Genomic DNA, 18,640 nt, shown 5'->3' with positions numbered 1-18,640 from the left:
CATCTTTGCCGATATCTCTTAGTTCTAGTTGATTATTTGCTTTTTCTCTGTTGATTACTTCCTATTTATTTTGTGTGCAGTTTGTAAATGGTTGTTTATGAGTTGTCTATCCCTATTAGATTGTGAGTTCCTTGAAGTCAAAGATTGTCTTTTGCCTCCCTTTGAATTCCCAGTGCTTAGCACAGCTTCTGACACATCTGACACACTGAATGCTTATTGGCTGACTGTCTCAGTCACTCCCTTGTCTATAGAGACAACCCAGTGGTATGGGGGGGGGGGCGGGTCCTTAGGACAAATGAAAAGAAATTCTGTTTTACACTGCTATGGAGGCCCTATGGTGTATAGGGGACAGCATCCCACTGATACTTAACTAGCTATGAGATCCTGGGCAAATCATTTAACCCCTCTGTGCCTCAGGCAACTCCCTAGGACACATGCTAAATCACAGATGTATTGGCATTTTCACTGGTGGCCAGCCACACTGGGTAGTTCTCCATGCTGGTAAATCCCAGATTAAACTTAAGGAACTTTGTTGATTTAACATGTGTAAATCAAATTCCTATGCAGAGGAAGGCATGATAGGGATTTAAAAAAAAGAGAAAATAAGCCACAAAAACAGACAATGTTGAAACATGCAAAGAAGTAAAAAAAAAATGGAGTTAGCTAGTTCCTTGCATGGGTCCACATGGATTCTCCCCATTCCCGAGGCCTGGTCCTCTTTGGACTTCACATAACACTTTTTGCACCTTTTGAATGTACTTATTTAATGTTTGTGTTGTAATTATCTGCTGTTTTGTGTCTTTTTAGTATTATTATTGAATCAAAGGAAGAAATTACGTCTTCTAAACTAGAGATGTCAAATACATAGCCTGAGAACCACATTGTGACCTGGCATAGCCTCAACAAGATTAAATTGTAATTGGGGAATATTTAACAAAATAGATAAAAATACAGTAGAACACAGATAATATTAGTACATGGTTTTCTAAGACAACTTGCACGGATCCTTACGGCTGGTTTAGTGGCCTCTGATTCTATTTGAATTTGATACCCCTGGTCTACACTTTGTATCTTTCCTAGTGTCTAGCGTAATGTTCTACACAGAATTACTACTAAGTACATGTATATTAAATTGTAGAGACAGATGCTTTGGGCAATGCAATGACCAGCTATAATTCCAAAGGACCCATGATGAAACATGCTACTTTCTTCCTGACAAAGACGTGAAGGACTCATGGCACAGAATAAGACATACTTTTTGGACGTGATCAATGGGGGAATTTGTTTCGCTTGACTATGAATATTTGTTACAATGGTTTTGTTTTAAGTTTTCTTTCTTTTTCTTTTTTTTTGATGGTAGTGGGTGGGAAGGAGAGAAAATACATTTTAATTAAAAATTAAATTTAAAAATAAATATATACTGAATGAATGAGCAAATGAGTGAATGACATTTAGGCAGAGATTCCTCCATTTGTGCTGGTCAGTTTGGGTCACTGGTTTGTTCTTCATCCTAGCCATAGTGGACAGTATTATCCACTTTTAATTCCTCTTCCTCTTTTTTGCTTTCTACATTACACAATTCTTCCACTGTGTTGACAGGAGGCTGGCAGGTTCCTGTAGCAAATGCACTTAGACACCCCCAAATTAATTCTGAGCCCTTCTAGGGATAGTCATCCTAGGTGGGTGGATGACAGACCTACAAAGAGTTGTCCCCTGTTTCCTGCCCTTGATTTGTCCATTTCTGGGCCATGCCCAAACATTGTAGGCTGAATGCAAGGTGCTTGTCACCTTAGTGACCGTCCCTGCTACACCAGTCTTCTGTGCACAGCCCAGTCTTAATCAATGCCCCCCTCCCCCATCTCTGCCCAGGAGGTGGGGTTCTGTGGAATCTTGCCCAGGACAGCTCATAGCCCAGGCCTTCCTTTCACCAATCCATGCTGAGCCTTCACCAGCCCCCTCTCTCCTCCCCACTCTGGTGCTTCGTTAATGGAGAATTTGTCAAGTAATGGGAGTAATTAGCACAGTGGGGGCCATTCAGTGCCCTGGAAAGAGAACAGAAAGAGCCATCCCAGCAGCCCCAGACATGATTGCTCTGCAGGATTATTCTTTCTTGTCTCTGTCTTTCTGTCTCTTGCTTTTCCTTTCTTGCCTGGGTTTGATTTTTCCTCTTTGTGCGGTGGGAGTTTGGGAGAAAAGACCTGTAAATTGCACCGTGCTGGGCTTGTGCAGAGACAGCTGGCTAAAGGTCGACTTCTTGGGCTGAACAACCTTTCTCTTTTTGTCCTCATCAACCTCCCCCTCCCCCTTTTGGAGGAGAGAGGTTAGGAAAGCATGAGCCCACCCAGCGCGGTTCCCCCCTTCCCTTTCCCTTTCTGTCTCTGCTCCCCCTTCTTCCCCCACACCTCCCTGTCCCCTCATGTAAAGAACTACACTGGCTCTGAATTGAATCTTTTTTAATGGTCCCATGAGGCAAGAACCTTGAAGGGTGATTATCTTCATTATAAATTATTAACTTCCAGCAGCCAGATGGCTTCCCAGCCCAGAAACTGGGAGCTCCCTGGCTACACAGAGCCCAGCTTGTCGGGCGAGTAGGATGTCAGCTTGGTTGTCCCGCCTAATGTCCAGGGAACAGATCTTAGTATTCAGTGCTTACCCAGAACACTCGGGATTGGGTCATTTGAGGGAGTTTGTTGGTCAGAGTTGTTGTGAAGTGGCTAGCTCTGTTCGAGTTCTGAGCAATTCTTGGTTCCTTGTCCCATGTAGTCTAACTGAGTATCTAAGTGGTCTTGGCCCCTTCACTGATTTTAGGAATACAGGCTCAATCATAATGGAAAACCCAAGTTCTTATGGTGCAGTAGGTGTAGCCTGTGAGGGACAGTATAATGTCAAAATGTAGGGGTTCCCAGTCTGGGGCACTTATATTCTCAGGGCATATGAAAAAGGTTGTCAAGGGAGTAAGGGAATAAGTTAATCAATATATTTTATTTTATTTTTTAATAGCATTTTATTTTTCCAATTATATGTAAAGACATTTTTTAAACATTCATTTAAAAATTATTGAGTTTCAAATTTTCTCCCTCCCCTGTCCCTAAAAAGGTAAGAACTTTAAATAGGTTATATATGTGCAATCATGTAAAACATATTTCTTGGTGTGAAAGAAGAAACAGACCAAAAGGAAAAAAAAACACGAAAAAGATAAAGAAAGTGAAAAGTGCATGCTTCAGTCTGCATTCAGACTCTAATATATTTTATTTCTTATGTGCATATGCATAGTAAATGTTAGAATTTATTTCTTTTTAAACTAAATAGGTGTGTGAAAAGGTTTATTGAAAGCCTAGGGGAACAGGATGGACTGCTAGGTAGTGCAGAGGATAGAGCCTGGGGCTTGGAGCCAGGAAGATTCGAATTCAAATGCAGTCTCAGACATTTACTAGCTGTTCAAGTCACCTAACCCTGTTTGCCTTAGTTTCCTTATCTGGAAAATGAGCTGGAGAAGGAAATGGCAAACCACTCCAGTTATCTTTGCCAAAAAAACTCGAAACGGGGTCTTGAACAGCTGGACACAAGTGAAATGATTCAACAACTACAAGGGGAATAGGGACTGAACATTTTTGGAAAATTTTGCTGTTGTATACTTGGGATGAAAATGGAAGAATTGCCATAATAAGGAAGTTTGGGCAACTGGGGAGAGGACACATAGAATATATTATCATTGGGTCATAGATACAGTACTGGAAGAGACCTTAGAGTCCATCTGGTCTAACCGCCTTGTTTTACAGATGAGGACATTGAGTTTCAAGAAAGTTAAATAACTTCTCCAAGGTTGCATAGGTAGGGAATGAGGCGGAATTTGACCTCCGGTCCTCTCATTCCAAAGCTATTTCACTTTCTATTATAGTCAAAAGAAGGAAGTTTAAATTCACTTAAATTCACATTCTTAAAACCAGTGAAGGGGAAAGTGATTCTAACAAATAGTCACTTAAAATACTTCTTGAATTAGATTAAGATGGGAATATACTAGTTACTAAATCTGAAAGAATCTGGTCATTCTCTGTTTGTGAAGGAGATCAAAGGGGGATTTGGAAGACTTCGTAGTGAGTTCAATGATTCCAAACTGCTCCCTACTATGATCCCCACTCCTTTTTTTGAGGTAATCTGGGTTAAATGACTTGTCTGGGTCACACAGCTAGTGAGTGTCTGAGGCTGGATTTGAACTCAGGTCCTCCTGACTCCAGGGCTAGTGCTCTATCCATTGTGCCACCTAAGCACCCCACCCCTCATTTTCTATGTCAGTATTCTCCTATTGATACTACATGGCTGCAAATCATGGAATGCCATGGTCTCAGGAGAACCAAAATTGTGAATGAACCAATGGACGATGTGTGTGTGTGTGTGTGTGTATGTGGTGGACATAAATATAATGCTTCATATGATCAAAGACAACTTGGGCATCAGAAGCGGTCTAAAAGATGTCTTAGAGAGGAGCTGTACCAATCATGTTTCAAGAACAAGTGTGTACTGGTATCTACACATATTTAAAAAGATGTAGTGAAAAACCTCCATTTTTTAAATAGACTTTCTATGGAGGATGTATGGAAAAATGTGGACAAGAATCACATGGGTTGAGAAGGGATTGCAGTATGTATAGATGAAGAGAATGCTTCCATCATTGAGATCACGGATTTATGAAAATAAAAGTCAAATAAATGGGGTGGGGCAAAGTAGGATGAAACTAAGAGAAAGGCAGCAGGACACAAATTTGATCTGGAACCATTCTATAACCCAGTAAATGATAGAGACTTTGCCTGATCACTGATGAAAGCATTCAAGTGGGAGATGAGACCTGGAGACAAGAGAGTGTATTCTAGTTCCTGCTCTGCACAAGCTGTTAGTATGATCTGGAGTAAATTGCTTGAACCTTCTGAGTCCCTGTGTTGTCATCTGTAAAGTGACCCTTTCAACCATATACTTGTTCCCTGCCCTTAAATTCCATGTCCCTTTTCTCTATTTCTGTTTATTTCTTGCAACACCCCAACCTGGATTACCACCACCGTCTTTCTTTGGTGCTCCTACCTTTTGATATTCATATACACAGGGATCTGTGTGTAGGAAAAATGACATCTTTTAGACCACTTCTTATGCCCAAGTCATCTTTGTTCACATGATACATTATATTTATGCCCACCACACATGTGTACGTTGCCCTTTGGTTCACCCACAAATCTTGTTCTTCTGAGATCTTGACATTCCATTCCGTGATTTATTTGCAGCCATGTTGTATCAATAAGAAACTACTGGTATAGAAAAAAAAAAGAGATGTCATAGTAGGGAGCAGTTTGGAATCAATGAACTCGCTGCAAAGTTTTTCAGATTCTGCTTTAATCTCCTTCGCACATTGGGAATGACCAGATCCTTTCAGATTTAGTGCTAGAACAACATTCAACCTACCTTTATACTTTGATGGATCCATAGTGGATCCATCCAATAGAATAAAGGATGACAGAGACAGTGACACAGCCATGCTGGTTGGGTCCACTATAATTTTTTTTAATATAGTCTCCACTGGGCTTTGGATATTGTACTGCAGGCAGCTAGGTGGTGAAGTAGAGTGCTAGACTTGGAATCAGGAAGACCTGAGTTCAGATCCTGCCTCTGAAACTTATTATCTGTGTGATCCTGGGTAAACATATCACCTCTTTCAGCCTCAGTTTCCTTATCTATAAAACGGGGATAATAATTGCACCAGCCTCATATATTTGTTGGAAGGATCAAGTGAAGTAACATATAAACTGCTTCATGAACCTTAAGAAAGAGCTATGTAAATGCTAGCTATTATTAAATCCCAGTTTATTTTTTCTACAGTCCCATAGTAACTGTTCAAAGGAAAGAAAGATGGCTCCTCCCCTCAAGGAGTTTATATTCTAATAAGTGAAGACAACACACAAAAGAGATCTGAAAAGGGGGGTGGGGATTACAGTATGTAGTGGGGCATTATGATGAAGCCCAGAGAAAGGTTGATCTAGGAGGGGAATGAAGGATGGCCAGCCTGGAACCCTGACCAAAATGAGGCCAAGTATGGCCAAGGCATGCTCCAGGGTGAAACAGTAGCTGAAGCAAAAAGTCTGAAAAGTCTTCCGTGTCAACCCACCCCTTCCCCTTTGGCAGACAAGTTTGCCTCCAGTTTTGCTGATTGACTTGAAGCTACATACCTTAAGCTCCCTCTTTCCTTCTATCCCATACCTCAAAACTTCTCTAAATCATTCCTCTTTCACTCATATTTTAATCGTGTTCTTAAGAAGAGGTATCCTTCTCCTCACCAAGGCCAGCCCCTCTACTTGTGCTCTTGATCTCATCCTTGTCTGTATCCTCAAGGAGCTTGGCCTTTTGATCATTCTCTCTCATCTTCAGTATCTCCTTATGTACTTGCTACTTCGCTGTTGATTTGGGGCAGGTCTAGATCTCCCCCAATGTTTAAGAAGTATTCACTTACCCTTGCCATCCCTTAAAGATGCCAGCCTTTTTCTCTTCTCCTTTTCATTTCCAAATTCCTAGAAAGTAATTTAGACTCATTTTCTCCATTTTCTTATCTTCTACTCTCTTGAAGAGTGGCTTCTGATAGCACCACTTGACCAAAACTGCCTTTAGAGTTAGCAATGATTTCTTAACCATTAGGTCCAAATCCAAAGGCCTTTTCTGATTCCTCGTTCTTTCTGACTTCTTTGCTACTTTTGACCCTATCAACTCTCCCTCCTTCTGAATCCTTTCTGTTCCCTTGGCTTCTGTGACAATGTTCTCTCCTGGTTTTCCTCATGCTCATCAAGATCCTCCTCAGTCTCCTGGGCTGGATCACCATTGACATTTCAACTGCTGTGTATAGCTATCTTCTAGGACTGTCCTCATTCTCCTAATTTTTGTTCTCTACTTTCTTGACTTTGTCAGTTTCCACGAATTCAACAATCACTTCTGTGTGTGTGTGCGTGTGTATACGTATATCCATACATTATTATTGTTGTTGTTGTTTCTACTCAGCCTCCCTATCATCTCTTGCCCAGACTTTGATATAACCTCTTATTTGGTCTCTTTCTTTCTAGGCTCTTTTCTCCAATTTGTCCTTCTGTATTTTTGGATGAAATATGGAATCCTTAGCCTGGTATTTAAAGCTCTTCACATTCTGTCTCCTGTCTATCTCTGCAGATTTATTTCAGATTATTTCTCTCCATGGATTCCTAATTATAGACAAATTGGACTGCTAGCCCTTCCAGAGTGTAACATCCCATGTTCCTCTTCCATGTATTTATATAGGCTGCTTCCTATTCCTAGAATACCCTCCTCCTTCGACCTCTTAGATTCTCTAACTTTGTTCAAGTCTCAATTGAAGGGCCACTTTGGAAAGATAGCCTTTCCTGATTCTCCCAGTTATTAGTTCTTTCTTCTTCCTCAAGTGATCTTTTATTTATTTGATTTATTTACTCTCTGGCCTGCTCCATGGCTATACCAGCTGCCTTACTCACCTAACGATGACTCCTCTATAAGGTCTACCCAGATTGGTGAGTCCTTGCCTAGGATTGCCATACTTTGAGGATCTCTAGCCAAGCTGCTCACTTTCCTTCCAGCTCTCTCTCTAGTCTGTTCTACCTTTGTTTCAGATGCCTGGCCCCACTGGTATTTTCTTCCCATCTTTCCCCACTCTGCTTTCTGCCTCCCATTTATACTTTGTCTTGTCCTATTAGAAGGTAAGGTCTTTAAGAGTAGAAACTGGTGAGTGTGTGTGTGTGTGTGTGTGTGTGTGTGTGTGTGTGTAATTCACATTGCTTGGCACATAGTAATCATTTAATAAATGTTCTCTGTCTCTCTCCTCCATCTCCTCTTCCTCCTCCTCCTCCTCCTTCATTTTCTCAGTCTCTGCCTCTCTGTCTCTTATCTTTTCCCCTTTCCCCATAGAGTATAATTTCCCTGAGGGCAGTGACTATTTCTTCTTTGTCTTAGTACACCCAACATCACGTTTGGTGCCTTGCACGTAGTAAACACTTAATATTTGCTGCTTTGAACTGGATAAGGTTGGATTAGATGATAGCTCCTTTCAGCATTAGAATTCTCTGTAAAGAAGAGTTTCAGTAGTCCCACTTTGTCTCTTCCCCCTTTTCTTTCTCTTTTTCTTGCATTATGGATACATCCTATACTCTTCTTCAAATCTGAATCATTAAAGAAATATTAGATTGAATTCTTGTGAGTTGCTATCCTTGCCTTCTTCTGGTCTGAGCTGTGTTTATTGGAATTATTTCCCTTTCAGAGGAGGCAGAGGAATGTGGAACTTGTAAGACATCTCATGAGAGGAGAGGGTAAGCACAGACATATGACACTTGGCTGGAGTGTGGGATCTAAAGACCTAAATACAAACATTTCTTTAGAGTGCTTGTGATGAATTCTTAACTGAAAGAGGCTCATGAGGGATCTCAAGAAGGAGGAGCCAAAAGCAAATAGAGTAGACTCAAAGTCTAGATGTGAGAAACAGTAAGTAAATCAGCAGCCATGGGCTAGGCTGAAGAGTATAGAACAGAGTGTTGTCTTCCTGCTCAGTGTGTGATTAGGGAAAAGAGCTGAGGAGTGATTAAGAAGGGAGAGGAAGGTGTATTCAATTTACCCCTTCCTAGACAGAGATTAGACTGGTCTTGACCATCTGAAGCTAGGGGATCCAGTAGGATGAATAAGGCAACTAGTAGGTATGATTTCCAATGACTGTTCCATGTACCTTTGATTGTCCTTACCCACATTATCCTCACCACTTTGGGTAAAGAGGCTACAGTTGCATTTGATAGACCTCTCCTGAATGTGTGCCACTACCCTGATCATATAAGACTCTTTAGGATTTGGGGTGGGGAGAGGACAGCATATTTTTGTAGTCAGCTGGAAGCAGGAAGGAAATGTCTTCTTATAATCTGTTCAACTCCTATACTGATATTGTTGTTGTTCAGTCATTTTCAGTCATGTCCAAGTTTTCATGACCCCCTTTTGGGGGTTTTCTTGGAAAAGATACTGGAGTAATTTGTCATTTCCTTTTTCAGCTCATTTTACAGATGAGGAAACTGAGGCAGACAGAGGTTCAGTGACTTGCACAGGTCTAGTAAGTGTCTAAGGCCAGATTTGAACTCAGGGAGAGGAGTCTTTCTAACTCCAGGACTGGCACTCTGTTGACTGTGCCACCTAGCTTCCCCTACTATACTAGTATTCACATATTTATCATATTTCAAGATTTATAGAGACCTTTCCTCACAACAGAGTGGTGCAATGAATGAGCCTTGGCTTCAGGAAGACCCAGTTTCTAATCATGTCAGATACTTATTAGCTGTGTCACTCTGGGCAAGAAACTTAACCTCTTTGTGCCTCAGTTTTCTCATGTATGAAATGAAAAGGTTGGACTTGGCCTCTAAAACCCCTTCCGACTGATTGTATCACCTGATGATACTATAAATATAAATAGTTTGAGTATCATTGCACCCATTTCACAGATTAGGAAATTGAGGCACAGAGAGGTTGTGGCTTCCTCAGTGTCACATAGCTAAGTATTGCCCCCATTACTCAAGTTCAAATCTTTTTTCTCTAAGACTAGTGTTGTCTCCATTTCCCAAGCTACCTCTTGGCCTATGTACACAGACTGTAAACACCACTCCTTTATGCATGGTACATGGCTCAAGCTCTGCATTGATTCCCATTCATTTATTCAACAAGCCTTTACTAGACCTCTGTAATGAGCCAAACAATATGCTAAGTTCTGGAGATATAATGACAAAAAAAATTAGTCTCTGTCCTCAAAGAGATTGCCTTTTCTAGAGAGGAAGCAACAGGTGTGTAGATGTCAGTCAGCCAATAAGCATTTATTAAATAAGTTAAAATTTATTATGTGCCAGGCACTGTGCTAAATGCTAGCGATACACTGAAAAGCAAAAATGGAGCCTGACCTCAAGGAGCTTATGTTTTAATGGGGGCAGGGGTGTGTGTGTGTGTGTGTGTGTGTGTGTAGGGGAGGGGGTGGACAATATGCAAATAACTAGGCACATGAAATACATGTATTCGATGGAAGGAAATCTCAGAGGGGAAGGTATTAGCTGTCAGGGGATTGGGAAGAGCCTCGTGCTGAAATAAAACAAAAATATACAATATAAATACGGAGTAATAATAAATACTATAGATAGCATTTATGTGGCACTTTGAGGTTTGTAAAGTGTTTCACAAAAACCTAGTTTTATCCTCACAACTTTGGAGGTAGGTAGTTGTTATTGTTATGCTCATTTTACAGATAAGAATGCTAAGGGAGAAAGATGTTAAATGACTTATCCAGGATCACACAGATGGTTAAGTGTACGAGGCCAAATTTGAACTCATGGTCTTCTTGACTTCAGGTTCAACGTTCTATCCTGTGTGTCCCCTAGGGGAGGCACCAAGACCGTGGGCAATTGGGGAAGAAATAAGAGCTGACATTTATGTAGTGCTTTCAGATTTGGAAATCACTTTACATACATTTGATCCTTACAATATCTCTGTGAGGCAGTTTCTATTATTATTCCCATGTTACAGATATTTCTCTGGTGATTTTAATTTTGAACAAAATCTTACAGGTAACCAAGGAAAAGAAAGTGATAGAGGGTGGGAGCAGAATCTAGATTCACCCCTGGGAGCCATCTTGGATGGGGAATAGCCCCCATGTCAGAGTACTATTTGGCTAAAGCAGCCGGATTATGAGACATTTGCAAAGATGTTAACCCTACATAAAGTATGCCTCCTGGTAATTATGGAAATTAGCTGGCAATTAGATAATGTCACTCATTCTCTTGTTTGGTTCTCACTCAACAGATAAGTGTTTTTGTGCCTCAAAAATTCCTGGCTGGGCCCCTTCAGCCAGTCTTTAAAGTAAAAGGCTTTTGTGTATGGCCAGCCTGGGCTCTCCTGAACCTTGATGATGGTAGTTTCACAGATTCCCCTCTTTTTTTAGTTGCCAGAGCACCCTTTTTATCATTGGGCTATTTAGGTGCTGTAGGTGAATGTGTTCTCTTCAGAGTTCTCTCTAAGAAATGCCAAGAGCTGTCCTCTTGGGGCTTAGGATACTTTTAATGGTATGCTATTCTGTGCTTTTATCATGCCCATTTGGGTAACTTCCCAGAGGCAGGAGAAGTGGTGCCATTCTCCTCCAAATCAGCATTTCCCAAGAGGGGAATAAGTGTGTAGCCTCTGGAGAGACTGTTGAGATTGGAGAAAGAGAAAACACTTTCACGGAGTCATTACAGAATCAACAGCAGAGCTTAAATTAACCTGGTGTGGTGAAAGATATACTGAAGTTGGAGTCATGGGACCTGAGTTCAAATTCTGACATTGCTACGTACTGAGCTTAACCTTAGGCAAATCACTTAATTTTTCTGGGCTTTAGATTTCTCATCTGTTAAATGAGGTTATTGGGCTAGATGACTTTTAAGGCTTTTTCTAATCTAGACCAATGATCCTTTCAGACTTTCCTTGGAAATTATGTAGTCCAACTTTATTTTATAGAAGAGAAAGCTGAGTACTTGAGAGGACTTATGACTTGCTCAAGATTATACAGTGAGTTCATAGCAGAGTTAGGATGCTAATTGAGGGATGCTAGGTTTAGAAGTAATACGGGCCTTGATTTTAATGTGGTCCTGAAATTGAATTTTATCTGGCTCCCCTAAAGGAGGGGTAGTACATCTGAAACTGGAGAGAAAACTTCATTTCTTTAAGTTTGTTAGTGAAAGGGGTGAGAGAGACCGAGACAGAGACAGACACAGACACAGGCAGACAGAGACAGAGACAAACAGAATATCTTGTAGGGAAATAGGACTTAAAAGATGGCATTTTATGTGTTTTTTAATAGGAATGACTTAAATGTATTTTTAAGCATAGAGTCTGAACTCTCTGGGCTAGGGAAAGGGAGAGATAAAAGATGCAAAAGAGTAGGACTAACAGAACAAGGTTATGGAAAAAGATTGTAATGGGATCCAAAAAAGAGATGAAAGGGTTAACATTAGCAATGAGGGGTATTACCTCTTCCTCAGAGGCAGGAGGGAAAAAAATATGATAAGTTAGGAAAAGAAGATTTGAGGTGTGGAAGAAGGGAGTTTAAGAAACTCATTTTGTATGAACTAATCTCTGGAGGGAAGATCATCTGGTGAAAGTGAAAAAAACAGGATTGGGTGAGGGGCTCGGGGAGGTCTAGAATGGCCACCATGAAGAAAGTAACTAGAAACTGATAAGAAGGGAATAACTAGATTGCTATGCAGCAATGAGGGCTCATCTCACATTGCATAGCATGTCTTTGTAGTGTAAAGTCATTATTTTCTCCAGGCAGTATTTCACGGTACTAGAGTGCAAAGGTAGGAGATTGTGGGAGTAACTCAGTGTTGGGAATTAACAGGACAATAACATTTAGAGAAATAGGGGGTAAGGATTTCAGAGCAAAACCAAGTGTATGGTTGAGGGGTTGAAAGATTGTCATGAAGTGGGATTTTAGATAGGAATGAAGCTAGGAAAAAAATTGTGGTAAGAGAAAGAAATCTCAGGGTTCAAGATCTTGGAGATGGAATAGTTACAAGTAATGGTATGGCTGCCCTATGAGATGTCAAAGGTACAGAAAAAAGGAAAGTTATAGAAGATGTCATCAAGGAGCTATGAGCCTTGGGTGTTTTGAAGTCATTGTGGATGATAGAGAATAGGGTGGAGAGTAAAAAAGTAAACCAGGTGCTGAGGCCATTGAAAAAGATGGTAGAATACATTGCATACTTAGTGATGCCTACAACAAATATTGGAAAGAAGGTGGCATCATCGGATGACATGGACTTCAAGGGAGGAGAAGCTGTTGAGCAGTGGTGATGAGGCTTCTCTACGGAGAGCAAAGAGAATATTGGCTCTCCCTCCTGGCTTTGTAGTCTGCTGTGTAGAAGGATTAGAATAATTTTCAGGGAATCTTTTCACTTTTTCTACTCTTCTTTTCCTATTTTTCCCAGATCTTAATTAATCCTAGGGGTATTAGCTAACTCCTTTTTCTTAAGCACCAAGTTCCCTCTTGTGGTTTATAAATGCTGCACATGTTTTCTGCATTTCATCCAGAAAACAGAAGTTTATCTTTTCCCTTACTTATACACTGGCATGATTATCATAATTCAGATGTGGACATTCCTACGGATTCAGCTTTTGAAAATGAGATCCTACTTGTCACTCCCTTTGATAATAGCTCCATTGGGAAAGAGTAATTTCTGAGAGCCTTCCACTCCTTAGTGAAAAGTGGATTAGTGGTGGATTCCACCAAGAAGTAGAAATTACTCTCTCAGAAATTACTCTTTCCCAGTCATCTTCATTTTGTGGGAGATCTGAGGCTTTGTGGATAGGAAAGGTACCTTTTCTGGGGGTCTAACTGTATTACTCAGGCCCTCCTTGGTTTGTGGGATTGGGTGGAGGTGATTGCTTAGTGCATATGAAGCTTGCTCCTGGGTGAGATGAGTTATCCAACCTGTCACCCACCCAAAAAAGCACCATAACTATAGTGAAGACAAGGTTGAAAAGGACTTTGGCAGTCTGGGTCTTTTTGCATTGGTTGAGATTTGAGAGTCTGAGTAGAAAGGAGAGGAAAATCCTGAGTATACTAGTGATAGGAGAGATAATAATAATAATATTGATAACTGAATTTATATAGCACTTGAATGTATGCAAAATTCTTTATGTACATTATCTCATTTGAGTATCACAACCACCTTGTGATGTCAGAACTACGTATATTATTATCTCCATTTTGTGGATGAGAGAACTGAGACTTGGAAAAATGAAGTGATTTGCCCATTACCACAAAACTAGTAAATGTCAGATGAAGAATTTGAATTTAACTTCTAATTCAAATCTAGCACAGTATCTATCACATCAGGATGAGATAAGGAGGGTTTCAGGAGTTGAGATGGCACTAGAAGAAAAATAATTCAACAGAGGAAGAAGGAAATGGGCATCATAAGCCAAAAGAATAGTGTAAATACAGACAAGGAGGTGAGAGAATGTTGACACATTTTGGACACACAGGCTAGATCAATTTGGCTGGATCACAGAGTATATAGAGGGTAATAGAATGATAAAAGCCTGGAAAGATAAAGGGGCACAAGATTATGGAAGGTTTTTAACTGCCAAGTAGGAGAATTTAAACTTTCTTCAATAGGCTATAAGGAATCACTGATGCTTTTATGAGGCAAGGGTTAACATGCTTCAAAAAAGTTTTACATTAGACCAACCTGAAGAACTTGGACAATATCCATTTGACCCTTTCCAGCAATTCCTATGATGACGTGTGGCGCGCGCACACACACACACACACACAAACACACACACACACACACACACAGAGACAGAGACTGCTTTCCCAGTTGGTGCTTGGTTCACTTCAATCTGACCTTTATTTTTTCCCAGGATAGGCATCCTATTGGGCTTCAACCATCTTGGCCTAGGGTTTCCCTTTTGTCCAATTTTTTGATTGACTCACAGTGGGTAATAAGCTCTTGTTTGGAAGGATGTAAGAGTGGCTTTTCCAGACTATTCTGGTTATTCTGGTACTTACACCACAGGTTCTATTACATACATAGTAATCCTTTTTTTTAAAAAAAAAGAAATGGACAAAAGATAGAAATAAGGCCAGATAACAAGGAATGTATAGAAAAGTGTGACATAGTTCTATAAACACATAGTAGGAATGCTCAGACTCAGAATGAACTCAAGTTGGTGAGGGAAGCTAAGAACAACAAAAAGTTTGTTCACTTGCTTTTCAGCTATATTGGGAGAAAAAAGGGAAATCACAGAAGGAACAAAACCTTTGCTAGAGGTGAATGGGACTGTGATGACAAGCAATAGGAGAGCGACTACTCCATCCTTATCTTTTGTTTCTGTTCCCTGCAATGGAGAAGAGTCTTTATGTTGGAAATGACAGAACAAAAATGACTAACACGGACTTGATACCCGAACTAGTAAGAGAGTACCTGTTTGATCTTGATGAATTCAAGTCACCTGGCCCAGATGAACTACACCCTTGGATCCTCAAGGACCTGCCAGATTTTGTTTTTGTATCTCCAGCATTTAGTATAATGCCTGATACATAAGTGCTTAGTAATTGTCTGTTGACTGACCGGTATAATTGCTGAACCACTGTTGGTGATATTTGAAAGGTCATAGAAAAGGGGAGACAGGTACCCCAAGACTGGAGGAAGGCAAATGCCCCATTAAAAAAGAAAACCCAGAATCTGCAAACTATAGGTTACAGTTCACTACATGTGAAGTTGACTTTGATTCCTGGATAATTCTAGAATGTCTCATTTCAGATATGGTTAACAAATATGTAGAAAGGGAAGCAGTGATGATAAAAAAAAAAGTAGCATGTCTCCATCAAGAATAGATCATGTTGGGGCAGTTAGGTGGCTCAGTGGACTCTTCCTGAAGTCAGAGGACCTGAGTTCAAAACTCACCTTAGATACTCGACACTTACTAGCTGTGTGACCCTGGGCAAGTAACTTAACCCCAATGCCTAGCCAAAAAAAAAAAAAAAGAACAGATAATGTTAACCTAACCTCTTTCCTTTTTGCCCAGAATTATTGAATGAGTAGGCAAGGGGAATGCTGTGAATATAGTTTACCTAGATTTTAGCAAAGCTAAATTTTCTTATAATATTGTTATGGAGAAGATGGCAAGATTTGGAGTAGGTGATAAAATGCTTAGATGGATTCAGAACTAGGTGGATAGATGGTTGGACTTTCTCCCTTCTCTCCCTCCCTCCCTTCTTCCTTTCCTCCTTTCTTTCCTTCTTTCCTTTCTTCTTTCCTTCCTTCTTTCCCTCCTTCCTTCCTTCTTCCCCTTCCTTCTTTTCTTCCTTTCTTCTTTCCCTCCTTCCTTCCTTCTTTCCCTTCCTTCTTTTCTTCCTTCTTTCCTTCCTTCCTTTCCTTCCTTCCTTTCCTTCCTTTTTTCTTTCCTTCCTTCTCTGTCTCTGTCTTTGTTCGTCTCTCTCAGAAGACATCTTTCCATAAGCTGCAGAATATTTGTGAACTCTTTTTGGAAAGATCGTGGAGGAAAGAAGTGACAAAGTAAATCAAGACAAAGTAGGTCCCTCATGTGCTAGAAGGAAGGTCCCTGTATCTGTTGGCTACAATGTTGGTCCCTGTTTCTTCTACTGATGCCGAGTCTTACTGCTTCTCTAGTTCCCTATACCTTCTCCTTCCACTGGCCCACTTCAGTATGATTGATGTATTTCTGGAGGGATGATTTTTAACTCTTTGTTAGTTTTGTCTTTCAATTTTGTGTAGATATTTCACTTTATTCCATGGCTATATCCCTGGAAATTGTGACAATAGAATTTTTGGAAACATAATCACCTAAAATTCACTAAGGTCTTTTGCTATATAAAGAAACTCTATGATCAATCATATTGTTAACAAATGCTCCTTTTGCAATGTCCATATTTACCCCCTATTTATCTGTTTTAAGAGTTTTTGATTATTAGAAATGCAGAACACCAGTGTTACTTTCTGTTTCTCAGTCTACAGTGTCTTCCTAGGGAAACTAGGGATGGAGCAAAAATGTGTCAGGAAAAAATGTGATGTAAAAAAAAAACAGGAGTAAAAAATTTAAAAAGAAAGCAGGCATGATAGCTATAATCTATGAAAAAAATTATTAAATGGGCCACTGAATTCAAAATGTCTTGCTCACTCTTGAGAATTAAGTTCAGTGAACATCTTGGAACAAAGTTCTCCCTGTACAACTTCTCACCACACCCTAGAGACGGATTAAAGAGGGATCTTATCATTATAGTTTTTGAGAATAGAGAAGCCAAGCCTTGTAAGTGTAGGAAACTTGCTCTGATTCACAATAAAGCAAATACAGGCACTAGAACCATTACATTTGAAATATAGGGAGGTGGGTATGGTGGTGGTAGGGCAGTAGGAAGGATGGTACTAGAAAAGGAAGTGATATAACTTATGGAACATGTTACTAATCTTTTCTTCTTTTTTCTTTCTTCCCTTCTCTCCCCTCCCCACCCTCCCCACTCCAGGTTCTGAAGAAATTTTGTTTGGAGCCTTTGAGCCTCTCTGGGTGCTGGGGGGTGAGTTATGGGCTGGCTTACCTTTGGCACCCACCATGAAGCCTGAATCTGCTTCTGCTCTTCCAGGAGCTGTGCTCTGCCTGAGCTTTCTGCTTTGCTCGACCCTCATCCACCTGGTCTCCTGCCACTAGGAGGTAGACCGCCAGGATTGGTCCTTGTCCTGTTTCTACCCTTCACTCTGCTCACCTCACCGCTCCTCCCTCAAACATTGTTGCTGCCATTGCCACCCCCGTTGCCCCAGCTCCCCAGTGGCATCTGGGGTTTGAGTAGCATAGGGACCCTTCCTGAGGGAAGAGCATTTCCCGAAGGATTCCCCAAACCCACTCTGTATCTTCTCCTGGAATCAAGGCCTCCGGATCTACATGGATAGCTGAGATCTTTTCTTGGAGAGGAATACCTTCCTTTCCTCCAGCCCTTCCTCCATTCTCTCCTCTTCCTCTGTTGCCCCTTCCAACTCCTCTTTCTTTTCTTGTTCTCAAAGGATTTATTGGTTACGACATCTGTCTCTGATCCCTGGCTGGTGTCACACCCATACTCTCTTTTTATCTATCTGTATTTCTTTCTGACGTTTCATGTGCTATCTCTGCCTCTTTCTTCTATCTGGCATTCTGCTTACTCCCAACAGAGAAACACTCAGTTTATTTCCCTGAGGTTCCCCTCCTCTCCCTCAGCCTAGTTCACCCACAGCTTTGGGCCTACCCCCAACAGGAGCCATGGGCTTCACCCTTCACGCTATCTACTTCACTCTGAAGTTCAGTGTTCTGCTTGGCTCTCTGCTGGGGCTTTGCTTGGGCCTGGAGTTCATGGGCCTTCCAAACCAGTGGGCCCGCTACCTCCGCTGGGATGCCAGTACTCGAAGTGACCTGAGCTTCCAGTTCAAGACCAACGTCTCAGCTGGCCTGCTTCTCTACTTGGATGACGGTGGTGTCTGTGACTTCCTCTGCCTCTCCCTGGTGGATGGTCGCGTCCAGCTCCGTTTCAGTGTGGACTGTGCTGAGACGGCTGTGCTGTCAGACAGGCAGGTCAATGACAGCAGCTGGCACTTCCTGATGGTGAGCCGTGACCGAACGAGGACAGTGCTGGTGCTGGATGGGGAGGCCAGGCCTGGGGAGGTCCAGCCTCAGCGGCCCCACATGGATGTGGTCAGTGACTTGTTCATTGGAGGGGTCCCAGCTGATATAAGGCCCTCTGCCCTGACCCTGGATGGGGTGCAGGCCATGCCTGCCTTCAAGGGATTTATCCTGGATCTTAAATATGGCAACTCAGAACCTCGTCTTCTGGGGACCCAGGGGGTCCAGCTGGAGGTTGAGGGTCCTTGTGCTGAAAGCCCATGTGAGAATGGTGGAGTCTGTTTCCTGCTAGATGGCCACCCAACCTGTGACTGTTCTGCCACTGGCTATGGTGGCAAGCTCTGCTCCGAAGGTAAGGCTGCCCCTCCTGCATCTCACCCCAACCTCAACACTCTTCCCTACCTACGTGCACACGGGCACCCCATATACATACAAACATTCCCTA

At 41.4% G+C, this 18,640-nt stretch overlaps 1 protein-coding gene across 5 annotated transcripts in view; it reads left to right on the top strand.

Moving 5' to 3' along the window:
• Window positions 1-18,640, top strand: part of NRXN3 (neurexin 3) — a 2,091,311-nt gene that overhangs the window by 92,215 nt on the left and 1,980,456 nt on the right. For all 5 annotated transcript variants that reach the window (XR_013485433.1, XM_078151451.1, XM_078151449.1 and 2 more), the window contains exon 2: window positions 17,075-18,547. Coding sequence is in view for 4 of the 5 variants with exons in the window: in XM_078151451.1 (XP_078007577.1) it covers window positions 17,839-18,547 (709 nt within the window). In the remaining variant the exon portion in view is untranslated. The remainder of the gene's footprint in view (window positions 1-17,074; window positions 18,548-18,640) is intronic.

Source organism: Phascolarctos cinereus, unplaced genomic scaffold (assembly GCF_003287225.1).
Source record: "Phascolarctos cinereus isolate Bilbo 61053 unplaced genomic scaffold, phaCin_HiC Scaffold_3;HRSCAF=262, whole genome shotgun sequence".
NCBI lineage: Eukaryota > Metazoa > Chordata > Mammalia > Diprotodontia > Phascolarctidae > Phascolarctos > Phascolarctos cinereus.
The sequence above is the reverse complement of the archived record's forward strand: the minus strand, read 5'-3'. Positions and strand labels throughout refer to the sequence as shown.